Genomic DNA, 27,320 nt, shown 5'->3' with positions numbered 1-27,320 from the left:
TGCGCTTCTGTTACAACATACCTAAGCGAGACCATATCACACCACATCTACTAGATAGGAGACTCCTAAACATGGCTAGTCGAAGGCAGCTGCATCTGGCTTTTACAGTTCGTAAGGTGATTGAATTTGGCAAGCCGCAGTACCTTTATGACAAACGTAAGTGGGTAAAAGACGCGCGCGCAAAACCACTCAGAACTCACAGGGCAACCAATCGGTTCGAATCAGAAAGTTGACTGTAAAAATCAAAAGCCAATTCAAATGTCAGATGACAGTCAATTTGACAGCTATATTGTTACCAACTTAAAAATATGATCGATACGATTGAACAGTTACTATAGGTTAAAAACTCAAGCAAATGACCTGTTTGTATGTAAGTAGTAGTAACGTGTCCGTATAAACAAATTGACGTTCCTGATTCATTTACATAATATATCTGTCAAACAAGGGTTAAAATAGTTGGTTGGTTGGTGGGTTGTTATTATTATTATAAACTTGTATCACTATACTGAGCCCATGGGCATACAAATACAAATATAAATGTCTTGTAGGCAGGCACATTCAGCTATGCAGTAAACCTTATAGTCTAAACACTTGCCAATCTATCACGCATATTCAAAAAATGGCTTAAGTTTCATTAGTTCTGTGCACTACTACATACAACAGGTCATTTGCTTAAGTTTTTCGCCTATATTTGGCCGTTTAACAAATGGCATTAATTTCATGATCGAGGAGTACAACTACGAGTAATGGACTTCAGTCATATTTGAGCGTGGTCTATTGGTCTCCTATGTCTAAGTACAAAACGAAACGACACCTCAATGTCAGGTTTGAGCCGTCAATGTCAGGTTTGGTATCGTACCGTTCCTCTCGCTCTCGTATTAAATAGTATGTGTCAGCTAGAGAGACCGCACGACACGAACTTAGAGTTTCGATTTTCGTAGTAGCCCCGGAGTTTGTGTTTGATATAGACGTCAGTTGTTTTTTTTTTTTTTTAAATTTGGCATAGGAATCATTATCCATTATTCGTTTGATGACTCACAGAAAGGTCATTTAAAGATCAAAACACTTCAACGAATATATATCTTAATAATCTAAAACATTTTTTAAAATCTGATATAGAGAAACTGTACCGAAAGCTTGTTTCTCGAAATGGTTTTGAGATTTCCATACATTTTTAAAAAGTTAGCATGGCTAATTATAGGTATATATACTAGGCATCTATACGTTAGATGTCGCTAGTGCTGCTGCTTAAGTAGCATAGTAGGAAAAACCGGCCAAGAGCGTGTCGGACACGCCCAAGATAGGGTTCCGTAGCCATTACGAAAAAAATCATATGTGAGTTATAATATAACACAATTAAAAACTTACTACAGTCTTAAATCTATTACCAGAAAAAGAGCGTATCTTCACGGCACTTACGTCCTTTTGTTGAGAAGCGCAGTTTTTATTATTATTATTATTATTAATAACTTGAAAACGGTATATCCGATCATGTTGAAACCAATTTTCGTTGAAAGTATTTATTAAGCGTTACCTTTCCATATTTTTTGCATATTTTTTGGACAAACGGTTCACAAGATAGAGGGGGACACAATTTTTGCTACTTTGGGAGCGATTATTTCAGAAAATTTTCACTTAACCAAAAAGTTTTTTGAGAAACCTTACTATGTTTTCAAAAGAGCTGTCGAACTACGTGCCAAACGTTGATTCGAGTAAAAAAAAAAAAACAATTTCTGTTACGTGTATGGAGTGCCCCCCCTATAAATATTTATTTTTGTAATTTAACTACAAAACTAAATAGCGGTTTTGACAAGACATCTGTACTCCAAATTTCATTGAACTACATCTTGTAGTTTTCGAGTAAAATGCCTGTGACATACGGACGAACGGACAGACAGAGAGACAGACGGACTTGAGGAAACTAAAAGGGTTCCGTTTTTGGCATTTTAGCTCCGGAACCCTAAAAAAGCAACCTGAGATATGTGCGCTAGGATAAATTTGTGTCTAGACTCCTGTCCAGCGATGGTGTAGGGGTTATAGCACGCAGCACGGAATGTTGAGGACCTGGGTTCGATTCCCAGCGCTGGTCTCTTTTTCTGGTTTTCTGTACATCCATGTCTCAGTTTGTATTTTCGATATGGTTTTCACGGGATGACCGTAAAAGTAACAAATTTGGAGTTGAAATAAAAAATACTCCAAAAAACCAATCATAACATCCCACTAATTCTACTAATATTATTATTATAAATGCAAAAGTTTGTAAAACATCTGACAAGATAAACTATCACGGAATTCACGTCATGGTACTTATCTGTATGTTTTAGATAAATAATAATCGTGCCGTCTGGACTGTGTCTTAATAACGAGCAAAGTGTTATCAAACTCAGATAACGAACATGAACACAACTCCTGCATTTTCTATTGGCTATTAAGATTATCATTTTTGACCTAATATACTCAATTTACTCAACTTTCATGTTGCTAGAACAGGAGGAATAAAGAAGGCCTTGAAAGAACTAAAAGAATACAAAACATGGGTTCCAAAAATGAAACGGAAGAACATCAACACATTTGAAATTGAAAGGAAATCAATATTGGAAGTAGCAACAAGTTTCTACAAAAATCTTTACTCTTCTGAAAGTATAGAAGAGCAGACACCCAATCTCCCAAGAAACAACAATGACCCAATACCACCAATCCTTGAATGGGAAGTTGAACATGCAATACTATCACTGAAAAACAACGAAGCTCCTGGACCTGATGGTGTCCTGAACGAAGCACTGAAGTCATCGCTACCAGAAACACTGACTAGATTGACAGCCCTATATAATAAAATCCTTGACTCGGAATACATACCTACACAGTGGTTAACAAGCACTATTACACTAATCCACAAGAAAGGAGATAAAGATGACATCAACAACTATCGACCCATTAGCCTCATGTCGAACATATACAAAGTGTTTTCTAAAATAATACTCAATTGTATCGCCAAAACACTGGATGAACAACAACCCAGGGAACAGGCAGGTTACAGATCGGGATACTGTATGATAGATCATATTCACGTACTAAAACAACTGATTGAGAAATGCCAAGAGTATGGCCTAACTTTGTATATTATACCATTTGTCGACTATAATAAGGCGTTTGACTCCATACACCACTCTAGCATATGTAAGGCACTGGCAAGGCAGGGTGTTGAACACAAATACATAAGAATTATAAAATCCATATATACAAAAAACTCTGTCCAAGTGAAAATGGAAACTCTAGGGGAGTTATTTCCAATAAAGAGAGGATTAAGACAGGGTGACCCACTGAGTTTTTTATTAAATAATGATTGTCTCGAAAATTATGCGCTATTGGACTACATGTTTACTTTATATACTTAAGGCTCTAGAATCATTGGTTTAAATCATTCGGGCTATTAGAGCCCACGGTGTATAAAAGAAACAGACAAGGTCACTGTAACAAGCTGTTACAAGATTATAGGTTAAGTTTGTGTAATTAGAGTTATATATGTCGGCGGCCGATCGTGAAATCGGCCAGATCACGAAATTCCTTGACATATCGTGAAATGGCGCCATTTCATGATTTGGCCGGTTTAGGCAGATTAATGGGCAATGGCAATGGGTGGCAGTGGGCGGGCCACATCGCTCAAAGAACAGATAACCGTTGGGGGAGAAAAGTCCTCGAGTGACGACCACGAACCGGTAGACGAAGCGTTGGCAGGCCTCGCACCACCAAATGGACTGACGACATCGTGAGAGTTGCGGGAAACTAAAATAGCATTCTAAAATAATGATAGTTTTGTCGAAATTATGTCAGTTCGAACGTTAATAAAATAAACAAATATTTTCAATATCAACACATTTTGTCAATAAAAAAAATGCAATTAATTTCCTTATTTTATTTCTATTTAGTTCATTGTTTTTGATAACAATAACAACAAAGCCTTAAAATAAATCCTAAAATATTTAAAGCCTAAGAACTCTTAAGTTTTTTACTATTAGAAACTTGACTTAAAACGAATTTGACTAATTTATAAATTACTAGAGAGCTTAAAACTATCACAGCCAATGCAGTACTTAGCACTAGTAGTACTAGATCCAGTTCGTAGTACTGCGCCCACGGCATGTTGGCGGCGGGCGCGCGCAGGTGTCTCGCGCCGCCGTGCCGCAGCACATGCTCCGTCCACCACACCGTTCGCTCTAAAGGCGCCAAGGGTTGGTCGTTCATCAAAGTTCTCAATCGAACTATGTTTTCCCGGTAACTGTAAAAGAAAACCAATAATTGCAAAATGTATGAACAGTTATGTAATTTTTACCGAGATTTTTCCCGAAGTTTCGCATGGTTCCGGACTTAGCTTCAAATACTCCAACGCATTATTTATATATATTGAACGCTTATAGGCCTACATTATATTTATTAAAGATAAAACAATATTATATAAAGTCATTGTAGTTGTATTTGGTACAAAGGTAGCTTTTATAGCACATCCAATAATGACTCTCTGTAAATGTTATAATCAATCTATAATGATCCCTTATCGTGTACATTATCCTTGGCCAGTTTTTATTTTACAAAAACTTTTAGTTTCACCTAGTCCAAACCGACAACACAAACCAATTAATGGTAATGGAGCCCAAATTATAGCAAATATTGTTGAGTCACTTGAGTTTTAAAGTAACATAATAGAGTTAAATGGAAGTGATTACAGAGTAGCAGAAAATAACCATACGATTGACATAGTAATACGTCGACGTCTCGCACGCAATAGTGTTTATGTTTTTGCATCAGCAGATCATCATAACACACACATTATCATTATAATTATGTTTAATGCGGATGTACAGTCGGAGTAAAAAAAGGTTCGCGACCTTAAGATCTATTTTCCTTTGCTCAGTATGAGCGATAATCTGCTTTACCAATTGAGTATGACATACTGCATCAAAAAGCTAAACATAATCTTGTCTAAAGGTGACCATAGCCAACCCTACCACTACACCTTGGCACTGACAAACACTGACAATTAAATAGAACATTATTTGATTCAAACTCATACGACGCTGTTTATTAAAAAGGTTTGATATTGATATGAGACTAGATATATATGTTAGAGGTGTGCACTATTGTGATCCTTATTATCATGTCAAGTAAGTATAATTTGATATGCCCTTGTCTACTTAGTGCTTTGGTTTCAAAACGTACTAAGTGTCTATGACTGTATAAAGGAATCAATTTAATAACTGACGCAGGTTTTCCTACTCCCACTGTACTAAATCCTATCCTACTATATAATATTATAAATGCGAAAGTTTGCAAGTCTGTTTGTTTGTTTGTTACTTCATCACGTCTAAACCACTGAAGCGATTTAGAAGAAATTCGGTATACAGATAGTTTGAATGCCGGAAAAGGACAAAGGATAGTTTTTATCCCAAAAATTGCATAGTTCCCGCGGGATAGCGATAAACGAATTTTGCGCGGACGGAGTCGCGGGTAACGGCTAGGGAATGCAATTACCGGCCAAATCTGATTACCGGTAAATTACCGACTAAAGTAAGCCAGTACCGGTTAACCGGTAAATTACCGGTTTCAGGTTTATTGATTCTAAAACTTGTAAATGATGTAAAATTGTGTATATTTTTAAGTGATATGCTAAGACTATGCTATGCTTATCAATTAAATGAAGAATAATTTGAAAAATAGTTAAAAATATAAAAGTTACAACACTAACATAATAATAAGATCAAAATCACTCTGAACTCACTCAAAGTCGTGTGTGAGTAACGGCTAGTAAATAAATAAATGACACTACACAAGCACCCTACTAATATTAAGCTTCTGCCTCATTCCAGTTTATTTTTATATAAATTTAATACGTTTTTACGTGACTTAATATTTACGAACACAACCAAAATTATAATCATTCAATTTGGTAAGTACACTCGTAAGGAAGTTATGCCCTTATATTTCGGCGATTCATTTTATATATTACAAAATGTGCAAGTTTGTGTCTTTTTTAACTCTTTTAACTTGTAACAGCTATACCGATTTGGTTGATTTTTGGCATGTCAAGGGCAAAGATATCAACACGGCCAAAGTTGCAAAAATATGTATACACGACTTTATGCACTTAACATTAAGGCCGTGTATACATACATATTTTTGCAACTTTGGCAGTGTCGATATCTTTGCCCTTGACTGTAGCTCTTGGCAATAAAACAAAAGCAATAAATTATAGCGTATTTTCGAAAATATTCTTTGTAAAACGTAAAGGAAAACCTAAGCTTGAAGACACTTACGAACATTGCAAGTTTAATAAGAGATTTTAAATGTAACACTTAATCGAAATACTGACTGTACTCAATCGCAACCACAAATTTCAATTACATCGAATTGGTTTGTATTTAAAAAGTCTATGATTCATACCTCTTATCTCCAATTACAGTTTCTATAGCATTTTTAAAAGACTCGACTTCAAGAGTTCCCATTTCTAACTGCAGTCCGATTTTGTGATGTACATATTTTTCTACGTTGAACCACTGGTCGCCCAGCATTGGGATGCCTATGAGTGGAACTCCAGCTGTTAGAGCCTCATCTGTCGATTGTAAGCCTCCTTGTGTGATAAATAGTTTTATTTTAGGGTGCCCTGTAAAGAAAAAATAATGATGCTTTATTTCTGGCACGGTTTAAAACATAAGAAAAAACTGCCACACCTAAGATTATTTCTAGCACAACTAAAAAATAGAATGTGTATTTTTTATAAATTTAGTCGAATCATTTTATTATTTTAAGGTAATGTAATATCCTTTCTTCTTCTTAAAATTAATTCTTATAAAAATGAATTTAGAAAGTAACAAAGATTTATAATTTTAAGTAATTTTACGAAATTCTCTTGGAAGGAACTTTTGTAAAATAAAAATATTCTGGTTATTTGCTTGGTTTATTTGACATTTTTTTTAAAGGATTTACTTACTTAGTAGGTCTGATTGTGGGAACCATTTTGAAATTCTAATGTTTTCAGTCTTTCCTTGTAATTCGTCGGAATTCCACTTCCAGAGGACATCATAAGGCAGTTCAGAGAAAGCTTTTATTATGTTTTGCACTTTTTCCTGAGGCATTACATTTGTGTCAACATTTGTGCCAAAACTGATGTAAATTACTCCATTTTTGGAATTTTCAAGATAGTTTTTGAGATCCTTGAAATAAATGAAACAAACCAATTAGTCAAGAAATTAGTAATTAAGTTCTTTCATCGTTGAACAACTTAGTGTTTACGGAAGTTATTACAGAATGCGATTCAAATGCAAGGCGTTTAATATCACGTGATATTACTAAATTAAACAATTTAACTCACGATTTTAAGTCTGGAACGGTTCAACTAGTTTCGATCTGTTCGGAAGATCTTTTTCGATCCCTGGCCGGGTGAAATATTTGTATGAATAATAAGAATGTTTGTTCTCGGGTCATAGATGTTTATTATGTATTTAAGTATGTATTTATCTATTTAAGTATTTTTATCCGTTGCTAAGTACCTATAGTACAAGCTTTGCTTAGTTTTGGACTAGGTTAATTAGTGTCAAGTGTCCCTTGATATTTAATTTTAATTAATTAATTTATTTATAGCGCTCTCCGCACTGCTCACCTATGAAAAAGATCTTCTGACGAGATTGAAACTAGTCGTACCATTCTAGACTTTATAATCTTGAGTGGATCTTGAGTAAAATAATCATATAAAATTTCAATATTTCAAAATATATGTTTGTTTTCTTGTCTATAAGATGAGCCATCACATTCACAGCTATCTTTTTCCACCACTGCCTTCTGTAAGTAATTAATTAGAATGAGATGTGAAACATATTGGTGATAAGCGCGAGTTAGACGATAAGACCGCTCTTTAATTTGATAGGAAATTAGTATCTTAAAACGTCTGGCTTTCATAAATGTTGTTTTTAATTTGATAAGGCGTGTAAGCCGTGGTGGCCTAGTGGTTTGACCTATCGCCTCTCAAACAGAGGGTCGTAGGTTCAAACCCCGGCTCGCACCTCTGAGTTTTTCGAAATTCATGTGCGGAATTACATTTGAAATTTACCACGAGCTTTGCGGTGAAGGAAAAAATCGAGAGGAAACCTGCACAAACCTGCGAAGCAATTCAATGGTGCGTGTGAAGTTCCCAATCCGCACTGGGGAACTATGGCCCAAGCCCACTTGTTCTGAGAGGAGGCCTGTACCCAGCAGTGGGACGTATATAGGCTGGGATGAATTTGATAAGCCATGTTAAAATAGGATATTTTTATAACATACCTTTGGTAACTCCTTTTGTGGGTTTTGATGAAGTCCTCCCATATATACCACACCAGGTGGCACCGGAAAGTTGCCCTCCCAAATAGGATGCATATTCAAAAAAAGCATGTCAACGTTATTCTGCAATTCACTAAACGGAGGTGTATCTTCGCCAAATATTCGTTTTACGGCAGCATATTCCAAATCATGTAAACTACCTCTGTAGAAACTCATAATCTGGTACATGTTGTAAAGTTGCGTGAATTTTTCCCAAAGTGACAAATTGTAGAGACGTGTATTAAAAGCTTGAGGATACAATAAAGGATGCGATGGAGCGCCTATCACTTCATAATTGTCGAAAATATGTCCTAAAGAGCTTACTGCTATAACTGGTGCTTTTACTGCGTGTGAAAAACCCAAAGTAAACCTTGGCCATGCTTCTACCAATAGCAGATCAAAAGTACTGTTCTTATTCTTAATAATATCCTGTACTTCTGGAAATTTCGTTTGTTCTTCAAATATTTTCAGACTGACCGCACAAAATGATTTTGCTTGTGTAATAACGTCGTTTTTCTCTCCATTTTTCATAACTGCTATTGTATTTCTCCATGCTTTATAAGACAAATCATGTACGTCGATTTCCGTTAGATTTTCCGGTGCTTGTCCTTTAGGGTACTGAGGGTCTGTAGTTATGACAACTACTTCATGACCTCGTTTCACTAATTCGTTTGTCAAAGGTCTGAATACCACTTGATGGCTTATAGATGGAGTTGGATAAACGGCTAGAATCCTAGCCGCTTCGATTAGATTGGTAAAAATTAATGTCACTGACACAACGAGACTGATCATATTGTTAGGAGACATGATGAACGACTCGCGTCTTCCTTGTCGCTGTCATTATATATATGAAACGCACAAGGTCATGGTAATAAACTCTTATAAAATTGTAGATAAGGCAGTTGTCTCACCGCCGGCGAGGAAACGATTGGCTATCGACTATTTTCTCGCCCAAGAAACGAACAAAAGATATAAGATCCTGTGTGAGTAAAAGAGACATATATATTAATAGTTGATCGCTGGCGGTTCACACTGCCGGCGAGAACTCGCTCTTACATCTTTTGTCGCAGCGACAAGTGCTATAAAACTCGCTGGGCTATAAAACTAGCTCAGCGATACTCGCTAAGCACTGTTAGCTTGCCGGCCGCCCGGCTCGAGCGAGTAATCGCCCATCATGCTCGAACACTCGCTTTTCACTGCTCGCTGTTACACGTGCTTAATGAGTGTTCATTAGCCCTTTAGCCCTTTGACCATTATTTTTTATAGCAATGAATCGAGAACTTTAACGATACGCACAGCACGGATTATTTTTTTATGATTTTTGAGAAAGCGAAATAATTATATTATTTCGGGGTTTCCGAATTATAAGACAGCAATATGTTTGCCACTATCAGCCAAGGGTAGTAAGTGACAAGACGTCCCGTCAGTTTGCTGGGGGAACTTCGGGTGGCATGAAGTATCGAAAATGAATAAATTAAAAACCAATAGAATGATAAGAAATAATTAAAATCTTTATTTAACTTAACTTAAGGTTGCTAGCTATTTAACTTAACCTAAGATTGATATAAAATCAATAACAATAATAGTAGCCAAACCTACCCTTTCCTTTAATAAACACCAGACACTTAACGGATGGTGGCAAATAAATTGCCGTCTTCATTTTTTTAAATTATCAATTACAGTTTTTTTTCTTTTAACTTTATATAGCCAAACTTGTCTCTGAAACTAGATAAATCCAGCAAAGTAAATTTGATTTACAAACATATTTGTTCAAATGTAGGCAATAGTTAAAAATCTATGTTTAGGCCTAAGAATCATCATTTAACAGAGGATGGAATAACTTTTAACGGCTTTCTTTTTATTTGTAGATTAGTACGAGTATATTCTCTTATGCGAAATAAAATTTATATTAACTAACAATACGTTCATTGAGAAAAACAATATGTCCCTGAGTGGTATGACGGCAAATATCTTGCCGTTACCCACTAAAGGGTTAAAAAAAAAACAAAATCAAATCATTTATTCAGTGAATAAGCCGCAATGGGCACTTTTACACGTCATTTTTTAAACTACCAGCGCATTCGGAAAGACCATCATTGCCAAGAAGAATGCGCTGCAAGAAACTAGGCAGACATACATGTTTTCAAAATAAAATAATAACAATTAAAATACTTAAAAACTACAGTATACAAATTAAAGAAAAAAATACAAAATAATAACAATAATAATACAGGGATATATGGGGTCCCTTAGTTACAAAACTAAACTCTAACTATATCTACGTTTAGTGGAAGTGTAGAATGCTTCCACCGTCATCATATCCGACCAGTTATCATATCAATGCGATGTGAGAAAAATACTACACTCAATAATTTTTATGTAACTAGAATCAGTCACATCAATGACTACTATTACATTTTCATTGACTGAAAATTTAAAATTTTGAACTTTGATCTTTGCGCGAGAGCTGGTATTTTTTTTTACTATCTACGATTGGTTAAATATAATCGAAGGATGAAACGAAGAGTGAGGTATACCCTTAATAATCATTGTCATCATCATCATCATCAGCCGGAAGACGTCCACTGCTGAACAAAGACCTCCCCCTTAGATCGCCACAATGAACGAGAACTCGCCACTTACATCCACCGGTTTCCGGCAACTCTCACGATGTCAGTGCACCTGGTGGGAGGCCTGCCAACGCTTCGTCTTCCGGTTCGTGGTCGCCACTCGAGGACTTTTCTTCCCCAACGGGTTATCTGTTTTTCGAGCAAGGTGTGAATAGAATAGAATATAATAGAAATCATTTATTCATATATAAACAATTACAATTTACACAATACAATAAATGCGCCAAACTGGAGTGACCAGTTTGTTGGCGCGCCGCGCTCAAATCACATTACTTAATTATTTACGAAGTCTGAGTTGTTCTAATGCTAATGATATTAACATTTTAGTGAAGACATGCATATTAACACTAAGATGAAGCCGAGTTAAATTAACAACCTACAATTAACAACGACTTTCGAATTTTCGTATTCCGGATTCTATCGCGCAAAGAAACTCCAAGCATAGCTCTCTCCATAGCTCGCTTAATAATATTTAGCAACAAAGCATTTATAATGTTTTAATGTTTATTTAGGCACAAACGGTATAAGTATGGTTTAAAAATAAACAAATATACGTGATGTCCCACGGCTATGCCACTTGAAGGGCGTGAAGTAGGTATCTTAAATATTGGAGATAGACAATTTTGCTGAAAGTAGACTTCATTTTGAGTTAAAAAAACAATTTGAGCTGCATTTAATTTCTTTCTAGTAATCCTCTGTCTGTCCGAGAATCGAACCCGACAGTAAAAAAAATATGGGAAATAATAAGTGCAGCGACTAAAGTTTTATTTAGCATCCGCAACGGAACATCTGTTTTTGTATGTAAGCAACGGGTTAATAGAACAGCTTCTATTAAAATTATGCACGATCGAGCGTCAATTTACAAACAAAAAATAATTTAACTCGGCTACCGATAAATATATTATCTTCAAAATTGATGATTTGGCGACTAATATTGTAAGTCAGCTACTTTATTTATTTTTGAGCTTCAATAGCTGTCTACTAATTTAATAAAAATCCCCCAATAAAGAGCGTCGTAAATAATGACTTTGCTACTATGTAAGTAATGACTTGGACTGTTTGCTCGGGTGGAATCTTTCAACTCAAATTTGAAGTGGATATCTTCAACCTATTGAGCTGAAATTTTACACGCATGTATAAATCCGATGACAATGCAATATTATTATAACATGGAGTTGATCTGATGATAAAACTAGCGGGTGACCATAGGAACTCTGTGATAAACGACATCACATTTCTAGATAATTTTTAAGTAGTCATGTCTTAAGTCATCATCATTATCATGTCAGCCGAAAGACGTCCACTGCTGGACAAAGGCCTCCCCAAGGCTTTCCACTCAGACCGGTCTTAACATCGGAACCATGACATCGATTTTAATAACAAGAAAAACTGCATTCATGCATTTAAAAAAAACTGTACTCAGCTCGGGAATCGAACCCGGCTGTTTTGAAAAAAAAAAACTTACTCTTTTTCTATTTAGATATCGATTGTGTACGTCTTAAGAAGTAAATGTGCCAGTCACACCAAGACGTTCCATTTTCAAATGTGGTTTATTACGTCTCTGTATCTACATACCACTTATTTTAAGTGGGATTTTCAATTGATTGTTAGTGTTTGATTAATAGAAGTTAGCAATTGCAGTCATAAATAGACAATGTTATCGCAGATAACAAAACTTCCTGAAAGGTTTAATGATAGGTAAAGTGGTGTATGTAACAAGTTTCAACACCAGCAAAGAGGTACAAACAACCATAGAGACAATTTTACATGCCAGAATTTGTTGAATATTGTAACGGTGGACACTTCGAACACCTACTAAAATAAATTAAAGTATGTGAAAACAATGCATTTTATTCATTTTAGACATAATGTTTCATGGATACATTTACTTCTTAAGAAGTACACAGTCGATATCTAAGTAGAAATAGTGTAAGTTTTTTTTTTTTTCAAAACAACCGGGTTCGATTCCAGAGCTGAGTACAGTTTTTTTTTTAAATGCATGAATGCAGTTTTTCTTGTTATTAAAATCGATGTCATGGTTCCTAAGAATAAATTTTCGTATGTCGTATAGCTTCAGACTTTCCCACACTGACCGATATAAATGGGCCACCCTGTATATTAGAACTGGGTCGTTACGTTTTTTTTGTGAAACGTAACGTAACAGTTTCTTTTTGACAAGTAACAGTTACGAAAATCAGTTACTTAAAAAACATTTTTTCTGCTAAATTTCGTTAAGCTCTGTAGGATATTTAAACTGTTTGCTTCAAGAAACTTGTAAAACGAGTTTCAGATATTTGTTATTTGGAGAAAATTTCCTCAAGTCAACGCATCTATGTGATAGTCTGTGGTATCGTTTCTCTAGTCGAAGAGTATTTCTAAAGAAGCTGTTTTTCGTTTCGGCACGAAACTGTTACTCCGTTACTTTATAAGAAACTGTTTCTCGAAGTCGTAATGTTACTTGAATAAATGAATTTAATTATTATTATTAATATATATATATATATATCTTAAAATTGTCCGGGGTTCCGGAATCTCGTTATAATAGTATTTTTATAGTCTTTTATATTATTATTTATTTGTACTATATCATTTAAAAAAAAGTAGCTAAGTCAGTGCGTGACCACAGCATGTTTTTGGTTTGATAAAAATCAAGGGGCAGGGCAGTGCATCGGCCAAGTTAAACACGCTAACTACAGTATTTTTTGTCATTTCTAAAGACTCATATTTCAACTTTAGAAGAAGACCAAAATTCTGTTTGTTTAGTTATCTAAGAACAGTACTAATACCCTGGAAATGTAAAAACCGCTCAAATGCAAGTCGGACTCGCGCACCGAGGGTTCCGTACACATTTATAGGTATGTAAGTAAACGGGAATCGTGTCTTGAAGATATTTCTCGCTTTTTCCGTGTGATTTAAAACATCCAGTATGTGCAGAGCCCTACTCTCAAGCAAAATGTACGCAGTGTGGGGTCAGATTATATTGGTCTTGTTATTTACAGATATTTCTAGTTGGTTGTGTTATAACAGCTACTTTTATACCAAATTTTAAGATTCTCATTTCACGGGAAGTACCCTGTAGGTTTTGATTCCCTTGCGAGTTTCGAAAATTTGCGGAAACTTGCAGCATAAACGGCTGCATCTTTTGATTGCGTTGGCTTAGAAGTTTGATTTTTTCACAGCTCCAAGGGACAGTAAACCTCAGTATTTGATTTAAATTTCAGTTTGATACCTCCACGCGTTCCCGAGAAAAAGGGTCTTGACAGACAGATAGACGGACAAAAAGTGATCCTATAAGGGTTCCCTTTTTTCCTTTTGAGGTACGGAACCCTAAAAATGGCAAAAAATAAATATAATGAGTGACTGACTCATCAAGGATCATCCAAAGTGAGTAGTATTAGCTCAAAACAAGCTAAATGTGGCCTACATGTGTGCCGGGTCAGGGTAAACACTAGTAATAAATAATTTCAATAATTTTTAAATGTATAATTAAATACAGGGGCACAGTTTGGCGAATCAAAAACAAGGGAGAGGTTCAAAAAAACAAAAACAAAACAATTAAACTTTCTGTATTCGTGTTCAACTTGGCCCGTTTTTACAGTAAACTTGAGTTGGGTAACTTTACTTCGTCAAAATGCGCTTATCACAAAATTATACTCTAAATGTTGGTACTTAACCTTAAACATTGTTTACATTTATTAACACATGATAATTGAATGTTATGACTGCCAATTATTGTAGCGTCATTACGGATGAGTTCATTATCATATCCTGTGATTTGTAGTCAATATACCACAAACAGGACTTATCACGCTATTATTACACAAGTAATATTTACCTCGACGTTTCGGCAACGTTACAGTTGCCGTGGTCACGAGTAGACTGAAGTGAAGAGTGTCAAGTCTGCCTAACAGCGCGCGTTCTTCGAACTACCCGCACTTGATCACTAATAGTGCCGGCACTCGTATCACAAACTACCCGCACTTGGTCACTTTTATTAGTCACCCTATCACCCCGACACACAACACTAACAACGTCCGATCGTCCCTCCGAACATTCATCCCGACGCCGACACTTATTAATAACAGGGTTCCACGAAGATGAAAGCTTATACCCATCGTCCCGGTTGAAATTCTTTTTTATTTCAACTGCTTCACGTACCATTCTTGAGTAAAAATGACGTTCCGTGGACAGAATTTTGGGATTGTGAAGCTCAATCCAGTGGTTTGGCCCTGACTCCAATAAATGCTCGGCTATGGCTGACTTGTTTACCTGGCGATATTACTTGTGTAATAATAGCGTGATAAGTCCCGTTTGTGGTATATTGACTATGAGTGAGAATCACGAAAGTTTAAAACGTTATATCCTGGGATTTGGTTTGTCAAATTTTTTTTTTGGTATTCTAAGGGGCTGTTTCACCATCCATTGATTAGTGTTAACTGGCGGTTAGGTGTGATGCCGTCTCTATTCGTTTTGTTCGAATAGACGGAGACGGCATCACATTTAACCGTCGGTTAACGCTAATCAATGGATGGTGAAACAGCCCCTAAGTAGCGTTAAAAAAATGAGCTTATCAGTCTCTCAAACGGCCGACAACGCACCTGTGATAGCGGTAATTGTAATTTTTAGGGTTCCGTAGCCAAAATGGCAAAAGCGGAACCCTTATAGTTTCGCCATGTCTGCCTGTCTGTCTGTCCGTCCGCGGCTTTGCTCAGGGACTATCAATGCTAGAAATTACAGCTTTTCTTTATATATGTATGTAAACGAATATAATATGTAAAAAAATAAACGGACCGCTAAGGTTAACAGAAAACTAAAGTACCTACTTACATTATATTATGTTGTATTTTTTAAAGTATTAACCTTAGCGGTCCCACGACACTGACGACGCTTAGATTAAAAAAATATTACTAGGTACCTATGCTAAATTAACTTAGGCTAATTTTGCGGGAAATCAGCATAGTCCCCGCGGGGTAGTGATAAACGAATTCTTCGCAGATTAAGTCGCGGGCAACAGCTAGGTAGTGCATAATTATTTTTTATTTTTTTTTAGTTCGTTTTTGGCGGCGTTTTTTTGTCGGCGTTTTTTTTCGGGCGTTTTTATTTTATTTTCACTGGCGTTTTTTTGTGTGGGGGTTTTTTAAATTTAAAATTTATTAGTATTTGTTGTTATAGCGGCCACTGTAATACATAATACCTAAGTAACTAAGTTAGCTGGAAGAGATCCCTTTTTAGGGATAAGCTCGCCTTTGTTCTCCTCTCTGTGTATTTGTATTTTTATTTTTATGTGCAATAAAGAGTTTACATACATAATCTGTGAAAATTTCAAGTGTCTAACTTTTAAGACGTTGGGGGAGAAAAGTCCTCGAGTGGCGACCACGAACCGGAAGACGAAGCGTTGGCAGGCCTCCCACTAGGTGGACTGATGACATCGTGAGAGTAGCGGGAAACCGGTGGATGCAAGTGGCGAGTTGTCGTTCATTGTGGCGTTCTAAGGGGAAGGTCTTTGTCCAGCAGTGGACGTCTTCGGGCTGATGATGATGATGATGATGATGAACTTTTACGGCTTCAGAGATAGAGCCCTGTGACAGACGGACAGACAGACATACAGACAGCGGAGTCTCAGTAATAGGGTCCCGTTGGCACCCTTTGGGTACGGAACTCTAAAAATTATGAGGATGCCATTATTAAGATCAATCCATGATTCTATGTTTATCTCCCTCTATCTCCCTATTCGGAATAGTTCAGCAGCTAATCGGGTTAATCATTTCAACCTATTTCTTATCCCAATTGTTTTTAACCTCCTACGCTAAAAGAGGGGTGTTATAAGTTTGACCGCTATGTGTGTCTGTGTATCTGTTTGTCTGTGCGTGTGTCTGTCTGTGGCACCGTAGCTCTTAAACGGGTAGACCGATTTGAATGCCGTTTTTAGGATTCCGTAGTCAACTAGAAACCCTTATAGTTTTGCCATGTCTGTCCGTCTGTCTGTCTCTCCGCGGCTATGCTCAGAGACCGTTAGTCCTATATAGATAGCTGTAATTTGGCATGAATATACATATCAGTCACGCCGAAAAAGTGGTTAAAAAAACAATAAAAAAATATTTTGAGTGTACCTCCCATAGACGTAAAGTGGGGGTGATTTTTTTTTCTCGACTTACCGTATATTGTGGGGTATCGTTAGATAGGTATTTTAAAACCATTGGGAACGCTTTAACAATTTTTCGATTCAGTGATCTTTTTGCGCAATATGCAACTTTAAACTGCAAATTTTCATTAAATTCGAGCGCCTAAACTTGGAATATTCCGTACACGTAAAAATATTACTTGATTTTTTGTATGGCTACGGAACCCTGTCTTGGGCGTGTCCGACACGCTCTTGGCCGATTTTTTTATTAGAATTAAATTATGAAGCGATGTCTCTTAGACATGTTTCATCAAAATCGGTTTAGCCGTTCTTGAGATATTTAACTTTGAAATGACAGTCGGGGGTTTTCCAACTTTTTTTTGGTTAGGTTATATCATAATTAAAAGTATATTTTATCCCCAGCCAAAATCAAAAATCAAATGTACGTGTAGTGTAAGTGTTGAAATGTAAGTAAGATAAATTGAATACTATAATAATACAAAGAGGGCTATCGCGTATGAATTCGCCGCTAGAGGCGCTAGTGTAGCGTGAGGTCTCCGAAATGTCAAATCTCATAGTTTTTGGGTTTATTTATAATTAGAATAATTTTGTGAATTGCCGTGAAGCAGCAGTGCTTGCACTGTTGTGTTTCGGCGTGGAGAGTAAGACAGCCGGTGAAATTACTGGCACTTGAGGTATCCCATCTTAGGCCTCTAGGTTGGCAACGCATCTGCAATACCCCTGGTGATGCAGATATTTATGGGCGGTGGTGATCTCTTACCATCAGGAGACCCACTGCTCGTTTGCCATCCAGTCGAATAAAAAAAAAAAAGAATATTTTGCAATATCTGAAATTAATTATGGCAAATATGCGTTCCGGGGCAATGAATGTCTGTGTTTTGAGACAGTTTTGTCTTTCGGAAACCTTTGTCCTCCCTTTTTTCCGAACAAAACGGGGACTATGCAACACTGTGGCATGCTCGATATTTTTATGGTACGGTTTTAAGGTGTATTAAATATGATTTTAATCTAAACTTTGTTTTCACTTGAAACCATTTATAAACCTCACGCAACAGTGCGCCATCTAGTGAGACAAAAAACGATAGCCCGGATTTGAACCACGACCCTCAGCTTGAGAGGCCATAGGTCAAACCACTCGGCCACCACGGCTTTTTCACAATTTATTTATTTATTCAACCATTAATCCCATTCCAATTACAATAACCTAATCCAACCTAACCAACAAAAAGAGAGAAAACCCCCGACTTTGTCACTTTAAAGTTCAATATTTCAAAAACGGCTTAACCGATTTTGATGAAACATGTCTAAGAACCATCGCTAGAAAACCTTATTTCAAATAAAAAAAACCGCATTCAAATTGGTTTACCCGTTTAAGAGCTACGGTGCCATAGACCGACACACAGACACACACAGCGGTCAAACTTATAACACCTCTCTTTTTTTGGGTCGGGTTTTAAAAGTTAATTGATAAACAAGGGTTGTAAGTGATCAATTACAGCCAAGATATTTAGGCGCACGAGCGAGCAAAGCGAGCGAGGGTGCTTATAGTTCGCGAGTGTAATTGATCATTTACACTCGAGTTGAACACTACTTTTCATCACAAATGCGAGGAAATAAATAAAAACCGTTATAAATGTATACGCAATTTGTAACAAAGCGGAAGAAAATTTATCGCACCAAACCGTCTTTTGTTTTTTTTAATGGTCTCGCGCTTTTTGGCTTTGGCATATTCAGCCAGCACTGGCCAGCATGGAGGTTTGGAGGTAAGTATTACGCATTACAATCTCCTTGTTTACCAGTTCGTGAATACAAAGGAGCACCATTCGATTTTTAAATTTACTTACATCCCTAAAGATGTAAATCAAATTTTCATCTCTCTTGTTCGGAAAGTTTAATTTTCATGGGTAGATAGCCGGGTGGAAAATTGCGTTTTCATCTCTAGGGTGGAAAGTTTTTTTTTTTAATTTTTCGATTAGCCACGGAGTCGAATATAATTGAGTCACGTCAATGACACTTTTTTTCACGTTTCGGCATGGCCATCTAGATGCACGTCGTGACCAAGGAGCTTATATACAACACTGGAGGTTGAACGCCGAACATCCGTTTGAAACAAGAAATTTGATCTTTATTACGTCACGAACATATTCCATCTCTTTCTTTAGTTAGGTTAAGAAAGAGATGGAAGTCATTCGTGAAATGCCAACGAGAGAGATGGAATATATAAATAAGTAATAAAGGTCAAACTTCTTCGTTAGGCGTTCAACCACCAGTTTTGTATATAAGCTCCTTGGTCGTGACCAACTCGATTTTTTATAGTCGGCCGTGGCATGTAGCCAGTCGAAAAGGTACCGTTGGCGGTTGGATATAAGTAAATTCAATTTATTATTATTCTCCTTTTTTATTTTACTTTCCTCACAGTCGAAATGAAAAGTAGAATGTCTAACTCGGGTGAAATTACCCATTTCCCTTCGAACTATTGGCGCTCTCACTTCGTTCGAGCGCCAGAAATATATCAGGTGAAACGGGTCGGGGTCAATCAATTTACCATTACAACACGGATTTCAAGTTAAATGCAACCTAGTTTCAGAGCTTAAGTGACGAAAAAACATTAAGAGCGTTTATACCTGCTGAACTGGAAACGATACATTTTTGTTAGTTTACAGTAGACACATTAACTTATATATTAAGAACAGTTCTATCAGACCACATTTTTAATTTTCATAATTTTTTTATGGAATAATCGAAACTAAACGAAACAAGCAACAACGTGAGGAAACCTGCACAAACCTGCGAAGCAATTCAATGGTGCGTGTGAAGTTTCCAATCCGCACTGGGCCCGCGTGGGAACTATGGCCCAAGCCCTCTTGTTCTGAGAGGAGGCCTGTGCCCAGCAGTGGGACGTATATAGGCTGGGATGATGATGATGATGATGAAACGAAACTAACAAAAATGCAACGTTGCCAGCTCAGCAGGTCTAAACGCTTTTAATCATAGTCATAATAATTTAATTTAATAATGAAATTACGTAAAAATACAAGACAATACAATACTTATCATTTTATAACCTTATCGTTCTAAAATAGCATCGTCAGTGCGTGATTGCGCCGTGTCTTCAGCTTTGATTTTAAATAGTTTGATAAAACAATAAACTTGTGACGAAATGTCTGAAAAATTAATCCTATGCCGCATTTATATGACAATTTTTTTTGCGCGTTGGCATGTTTCCGTAATTCCGTAGGTATGTATGTGTGTGTTTGTAACCTCTTTACGCTAAAAGAGGCGCACGAATTCGGACAAATTTGGTAGACAGCGTACATCGTACAGTCCCTCTCACTCTCGTATTAAATAGATAAGCGTCAGCGGGACGGCAAGATAATAAGTTCGAATTTTAGTAGCATAGGACCTGGAAATAACACGCAGGCGACTTATTATTCTGATATTCCCGCGGGATAGCAGTAGCACGTAAAATTCAAAAATGCCAAATCTCGTGTCTCTAGTTTTTTTAAAGAACATAAAAGACCACGTTGTTTCCGAATTTATAGGAGAATTTAGACAATCTTGGAATTATGATTCGAATGGCAGACCTACTGTTTCACGCGAGCAAAGTCACGTATAGGCTAGTGAAGCATGAAAGCACATGCGTGACCGAGGCGTGTCTCCATGTTTGATTACAAATAATAATTATTTTGATAACTGATAATAGGCTTATGACGAGAAAGTCTGTTTCAATATACTTAAAGTAAAGAAACAGGTTTGGTTGGGTGCGTGAATAAGGCGTGTCTTTTAATCTTCGTCTGGTTTTCCTTCGCTTTGTTCTGTAAATTTTCTTTGTTTTCTAAACGGAGTATCATTGCTGTCACTCATAATGTGTCCGTGCGTCTGTTATACAGGTTTTACAGCTCAACGGTTCAAGCTAGTTTTTAAATTTTAACAGCATCGGCATCTTGTTAACCCAAAGCAATACAAACTGACAATGTACCCGCCCCCTTTTTTTTAGTAGCCTGTATAGTGTCCCACTGCTGGGCAAAGGCCTCCCCTCTTGACCTCCGCAACTCCCGTTCTGATGCAATTTCAGGCCAGTACTTTGCGTACGTGTCCAAATCGTTCCGCCATATTTTATGATTATTAATTTTATTTATTTATTTTTAGCCCATATACAGGCGTATATATTGAGACGCAGGTTTGACAAGTTTTTTATTAATTAAATAAAATTAAGTAATATTACTCAAAATTCGGACAAGTAATAAGGAAAATACAACAGACAAGAGTATAGAGGAATTTGAGTAGGAAATTTAACAAAGTAATTTGGCCATGTTGTAAATATAAACCAACCTCGTTTAGTAGAAATAAGGGATGTCTATCAATAAAAAAAAACCATCCATCTCAAATAAAGATCTATCTTACTAAACGTAAATGAAATACAATAATTATAAAATTTGTAATAGGAATGACTGTCACTATGCCAGTTAAGCAAAGATTAATAGAGTAATAAGAATCTGACAATAAAATTCAAAGTATAAATGATTTCCAGCCAATGACAGTGTCAGACGCGTGAATCTATCCTAACCCTAACGTAGCGTTATGTTTTTAAAATAATCATGTATGTTAGAAAGAACATATGTGATTTTCCCACTAACGTCGATAAGCCAAAGGCTACTAGAAACACAGGGAAGCTTGAAGTTCTATCTTACAGACTGGCTAAAACCAAAAAGTCATTTCTGGGAAATTGCATACGTTTTTATAAGAAAATTCCAAAACATCTTACAAATGAAACAGATACAAACTTCAGATCTATTGTCAAGAAGACATTAATATCTAAGGCGTATTATAAATGTAATGATTATAATAATATCATGGACAGGTATATTTGGAAATAATTCCGATCCGCATTGGCGATCCCTTCAAATAGCGAACCTACTGTGTTAAAAATAATGTTGTATTAAATAGGTACTTGTGATGTATAGATATCAATGTAATCAATGTAATGTGATGTAAATCTGTTTAAAAAAATATATAACTCGTTGAGTTTCTTGCCGGATTCTTCTCAATAGAGGTTTTTCCGAACCGGTGGTAGTTTTTTTGACATTCATAAGTGCTCGTTATAGCCTAAATTGAATAAAGATATTTTGACTTGACTTGACTTGAATCTTTCATTAACTGAGACTGATGTAACTTGTCATAGAATAATAATCAGTCGTAGACCAAAGAATAGTAATTGTACAAAATTATCACAATTAGTTAATCTTCCCGTGGTTTCGTAAAGACAACTACGTATAGTAAGAAACAAGACCAGCAGGCCAATCTCTAGTAAACAAAACGAATACTGCTGCTTTGTTCAGCCCTGTCAGTGTCATGAGTACTTATTTCATTTTAAGTATCATGATTAAAATTTTCTTATTTTGTATATAAATAAATATTATGTAAAGATTATGTGGTCTCTTATTTAAATGCAATAAACATGCACTCTCTGATAAAATGCAGAGAACTGTATAAATTACGATAGATTATATAGAGCCATCATTATAGTATTTTCTAGTAGATATTTATTCAACTAATAGTTGACAAATGCCGAGACACCTATACAATAATGAACCCCTCTCCACAAGGAATCTCCTCCAGTCAACCCTTGAACGACTGTGACGAGTATTCACTGATTATTCAGTTAGAGAGTGAATTTTAAAACCAGAAGTAAATTAATATGAATGTTGGCTTATTATTTATTATTATTATTATTAATTATCTTAAGAACACATACCGTCGTACATTAATGAGTATACAGGTAAACCAAAAACAATATAAAGACCTCGAGGTTCATAAATATTCATAGGTACTAAAAGTTATTTAAAACTAATGTGAGTACTTAAATAAACTAAAATCAACAAAACTAGGTTATGTTAGGTTAGTTTATAACCAAATCTCATCATTTGTTTAATGATAAGTATTGCGATAGCCCTGTAAGATATGTATATTTATCGTTTTATATGAAAGACGTATTCTGCGTGACATCATATATAGTGTCGCACATACACAGCCTCAACGCTCACATGCAGCGTAGAAGCAAGTCAAAATAGTGTACTGTTTTCTGTTTCCATTATGAAATATTTTCTGCCACTTGAAACCATGTTATCCCAGCTCAGGAATGTTTTGGAACTCATAAAATGTGTCGATTTTTACGTGCCGGTAAACTAGCTTCTTGTCCGAGCTGAGATAAAAATAAATCATTTGAGTTTAATAAACTCATAATAATATAATACGAGTATAATTAATTATTTTTACGAATTTTACCGATGTGGAGGCTTTAATCTGTACAACAAGATCCGTATAAAATATGCCATGGGTGATACGCACTGATTGAAAACTTTTGTTTCGTTTCGCGGAGAATTGACTTTCGCAAAGTAGCACCTGAACCAATTAGTTAGTATATTTGACACAAAAAGTTTATAGATTGCGTGATTTAGGCGTGTAACCATGTTAGATAATAAATATCTTGATGTTTAACAGATAAGTACCTATGTTTATGATTATGACAAATTGTCCTAGCAACAAATTAAACTAAAGAAAGCCCTTCGTTACTTTACTAATGTTAACAACAATTTATCGATAATTTTAAAAAATAATCATGCTTGGAGAGGCCTTTGCCCAGCAGTGGGACACAGTTATAGGCTAAATATAATAATAGTAATAAATCATGCTTTTTTGACTTTCACATTCACACGCAAATACCGCTTTATGAGATTAACTATTGAATATACTACTACCAAACTTAACACTATCACAGCTAAAGTAACACTTAGTACTAGTAGTACTAGATCTAGTTCGTAGTACTGCGTCCACGGCATGTTGGCGGCGGGCGCGCGCAGGTGTCTCGCGCCGCCGTGCCGCAGGACGTGCTCCGTCCACCACACCGCGCGGTCCAGGGGGGACATCGGCTGGTCGTTCATCAGTGTTCGTAGTCGAACAATATTTTCACGATAGCTGTAAAATAAAATGAATTTACTGAACAAGATACTAACGAGTGAGGTATGCCCACTAATTAATGAATGCGAATCTTGATAATTCTCATGGAAATTCCGTAAAATCCCGAAATCTCAATTCGACTGCCAGATTTAATGATTTACGTGATCGAAGACGCATGTAAAGGCACTAATTACTACTAATATACTATTCATACTATTTAACTTAACCTTCAACAGGTTTTGTCACCATTATCATAGTATGTTCAGTTAGATACATCATAGTTTATTTTGTTTGTTTTTGGTTTTGTTTTTTGTTTTTTTTTTTGTTTACTTATTCGTATTTACCTATGTTTGACGAAATAAATGAATTTTGAATTATTTGTGCATTTTTCTTAAACATTGAATTTTTTTTTTGTTATTTTCTGTATTTAAGTTTTGCTGTGCTCGATATTATTTTCTACTTCTTATGTTTATACTTCAACTGTTTTGGACTTTCTTACCTTTTATCCTCAACAACTGTCTTTATAGCAATTTTCAACGATGTCTCATCTAGGTCTTTTAGATTCAGTCTCAGTCCAATTTTATGGTGTACATATTTTTCCACATTGTACATTTGGTCACCCATGATAGGTACTCCTATTAAAGGTACTCCAGCTGTGATTGCCTCATCCGTTGACTGCAGACCTCCTTGAGTAATAAACAATTTGACATTCGGATGTCCTGTAAAAATAACCATATATATAATAATGTTCCCGATCGACCTGTAAAGAAATAAGGAAGCCAGCGAAGGTGATGTTAGAAGAGTTCGTAAAACTTAAGTAAACTGAAACGAGACCAGTGGTCTCGTGTTCCTGATCTGTTGGGGCTGAAAATCTTTATGGGTACTTTGAAGAGCGACTCTTATTCTTTATAAAACTGTTAAAAGTGACAAAATATCTTGGTTTCATTGAATTTACGGAAGTTACCCATGTTAACAAAACGTAATAGGTGTCTACTTTGTTAATATTGCTTACTAAATGACTGATAGACAAAAATAGTAAGTATTGTCTCCGTTAGCTTAAGAAGGGCTCATAATTTTTCGTGGGAAGAGGCTGTCGTTAAAAGCAACCCAAGGGGGCGTGAGAGAGAGCAGCAGCACTCTATTGTCAACTATGAACTCTGTACTCATCCCATTGCCGCTGTGAACTAGGAAAAATGGGTATATCAGCAGACGGGCAAGCTGATTTCCATGCTTTTTTAGCTTCGTTCAAGTGAGGCACATCTAGTATGTCTAGAGGAGTTTTGAGTATCTTGGCGACAAGACTTACTTAACAGATCTGATTGTGGGAACCATTTTGAAATTTTAATGTTTTCCATCTTTCCAGGCAGTTCATCGTCATTCCATTTCCAAAGCACGTTGTAAGGCAGATCAGCAACAGCATTTATTATTGATTGTATTTTTACAGGAGGAAAATGGGCCGGATCTACATTGGAGCCAAAACTGATGTAAATTACACCATTTTTAGAGGAGTCCAGGTAAGTTTCTAAATCCTGAAATCAATAGATAATTTTGTCTTTTAAACCTGCTAAATAGTCATTTTTATTAATATCTTAAAAAACTTTAAAATATCAAGTTTAGTCATAGCTACCAATGGGATTTTCAAAATTTTGATTAGTTAACGATTGAAGAGTCTATGCAGTTTTTTCAATGTCCTGTAAACTCAGTCAAAATGGACTTAGAAGCTTAACAAATTAGGCCGACGTTACTATTAAATATATTTATTAAAATTAAATGATGAAATATTAAGTAACGATTTACAAAGAATGCTTATTTTGTCGCATGTAGGTATAGTTTTTACGATTTCTGTCCTATGACATATTGACAGATAGACGGAAAAGATAAAACTTTTTAACCGACGAATTAAAAAAAATGAAATAACTATCAGAGCAAAAAGCATCGGATTTTCATCGTTTACGTTTTTATATAACCAATTACTAATACAAAAAATAAATAAATAAGCAAGAATTTATGACAACACGTCTGGTTTACCTCAGGTAATTCTTTTTCTGGTTTCTGGTGAAGTCCTCCCATATAGATGACTCCTGGAGGCACCGGACGATTGCCTTCCCAAACTGGATTAATATTCAAAAACAACATTTCAACATTATTCTGTAATTCGCTCAAAGGAGGCACGTCGGAACCAAATATCCTCTTCAAAACAGTGTTTTCATATTCTTCTAGGTCTAAATATACACTCATATGATTGTAATAATTATAAAGTTCTATCAGCTTCTCCCAATATGTCAAGTTGTAAAGTCTTGTGTTTAAAACAAAAGGATAAACCAGTGGATGTGTAGGAGCTCCGATAACTTCATAGTTGTTATTAATAGCTCCAAAAGAACTCACTTGAATCAATGGTGCTTTTATTGCATGTGAAAATCCTAAAAGATGCCTTAGCCAAGCTTCAATTAATATCAGATCAAAAGTGCCATTTTGGTTTTTAATCAAATCTTGTACTTCTTTTACCTGAGTTTGACGCTCGAACAAATTTAAAAATATTCTTTGAAAAGCGTCCAATTCTCCGCCGGATCTTGTTTCATATGCTTGCTCCTCGCTTATTTTGGCCATGAATAAGCCCCACGTAGCATATGACATGTCGTGCAAGTCTATTTCAGTCAAATTTTTTGGAGCCTGGCCTTTTGGGAACGCAGGATCAGTTGTTATGACTACCACGTCATGTCCTCGTTTTGCCAACTCTTGAGTTAACGGTCTAAACACAACTTGATGACTAATCGATGGAGTTGGAAAAATAGCCAAGATTCTGGCGGCTTCGGTATAAAAAAAGAGAATTGGAAGTAGTGTGGTGATATATATTAGCTGAGACATTGTGAATTAGTTGATTGAATTCGGGTGTATCTTGATTTATATATACGTTATTCAAGGTAATTTCTTTATCTTTATCTTGATCACTTGCAATTACGTAAGGTAATAGGAAGGTGGGCGGTAGGATTCATTCAGAATGGATATTTTAAAGTTTGATGTATCTACGGTACTAATATAAATGTAAATTATACTGAAAGGCAAAAATGTGGCCCTCAAATGTATATGTAATTTTGTATGTAGAGAGGGCCAAATTGTGTACCGCTGAGTATAGCAAATGAGATTAAATTAAAAATCTATCTAGGTATACTATCTAAGACCTTGGGCTTAAAGATTTATATGGATCAAAACATTAATTTAGTAATTTTGAAATCTGATTCAGTTAC

The 27,320-nt window shown here is 35.9% G+C and overlaps 3 protein-coding genes across 3 annotated transcripts in view; 1 reads left to right on the top strand and 2 right to left on the bottom strand.

Annotated features, from left to right (window-relative positions):
* Window positions 1-3,902: 3,902 nt before the first annotated feature.
* On the bottom strand, window positions 3,903-9,178 carry LOC141440502 (UDP-glucosyltransferase 2-like). The gene is made up of 4 exons (XM_074105028.1): window positions 8,311-9,178; window positions 6,983-7,205; window positions 6,436-6,655; window positions 3,903-4,276 (listed from the first exon to the last, which is right to left on the bottom strand). The coding sequence occupies exons 1-4, from the start codon at window positions 9,151-9,153 to the stop codon at window positions 3,988-3,990; spliced, it is 1,575 nt and encodes a 524-aa protein (XP_073961129.1). The 5' UTR covers window positions 9,154-9,178; the 3' UTR covers window positions 3,903-3,987.
* Window positions 9,179-22,807: 13,629 nt separating this feature from the next.
* Window positions 22,808-26,952, bottom strand: LOC141440510 (UDP-glucosyltransferase 2-like). The gene is made up of 4 exons (XM_074105039.1): window positions 26,104-26,952; window positions 25,382-25,604; window positions 24,575-24,794; window positions 22,808-24,093 (listed from the first exon to the last, which is right to left on the bottom strand). The coding sequence occupies exons 1-4, from the start codon at window positions 26,938-26,940 to the stop codon at window positions 23,805-23,807; spliced, it is 1,569 nt and encodes a 522-aa protein (XP_073961140.1). The 5' UTR covers window positions 26,941-26,952; the 3' UTR covers window positions 22,808-23,804.
* Window positions 25,520-27,320, top strand: part of LOC141440511 (gloverin-like) — a 29,527-nt gene continuing 27,726 nt past the window's right edge. Inside the window, exon 1 of the mRNA XM_074105041.1 lies at window positions 25,520-25,589. The gene's annotated coding sequence lies outside the window, so the exon portion shown is untranslated. The remainder of the gene's footprint in view (window positions 25,590-27,320) is intronic.

This window comes from Choristoneura fumiferana, chromosome 22 (genome assembly GCF_025370935.1).
Source record: "Choristoneura fumiferana chromosome 22, NRCan_CFum_1, whole genome shotgun sequence".
Classification (NCBI taxonomy): Eukaryota; Metazoa; Arthropoda; class Insecta; order Lepidoptera; family Tortricidae; genus Choristoneura; species Choristoneura fumiferana.
This window is presented reverse-complemented; position numbering and strand designations above follow the sequence as displayed.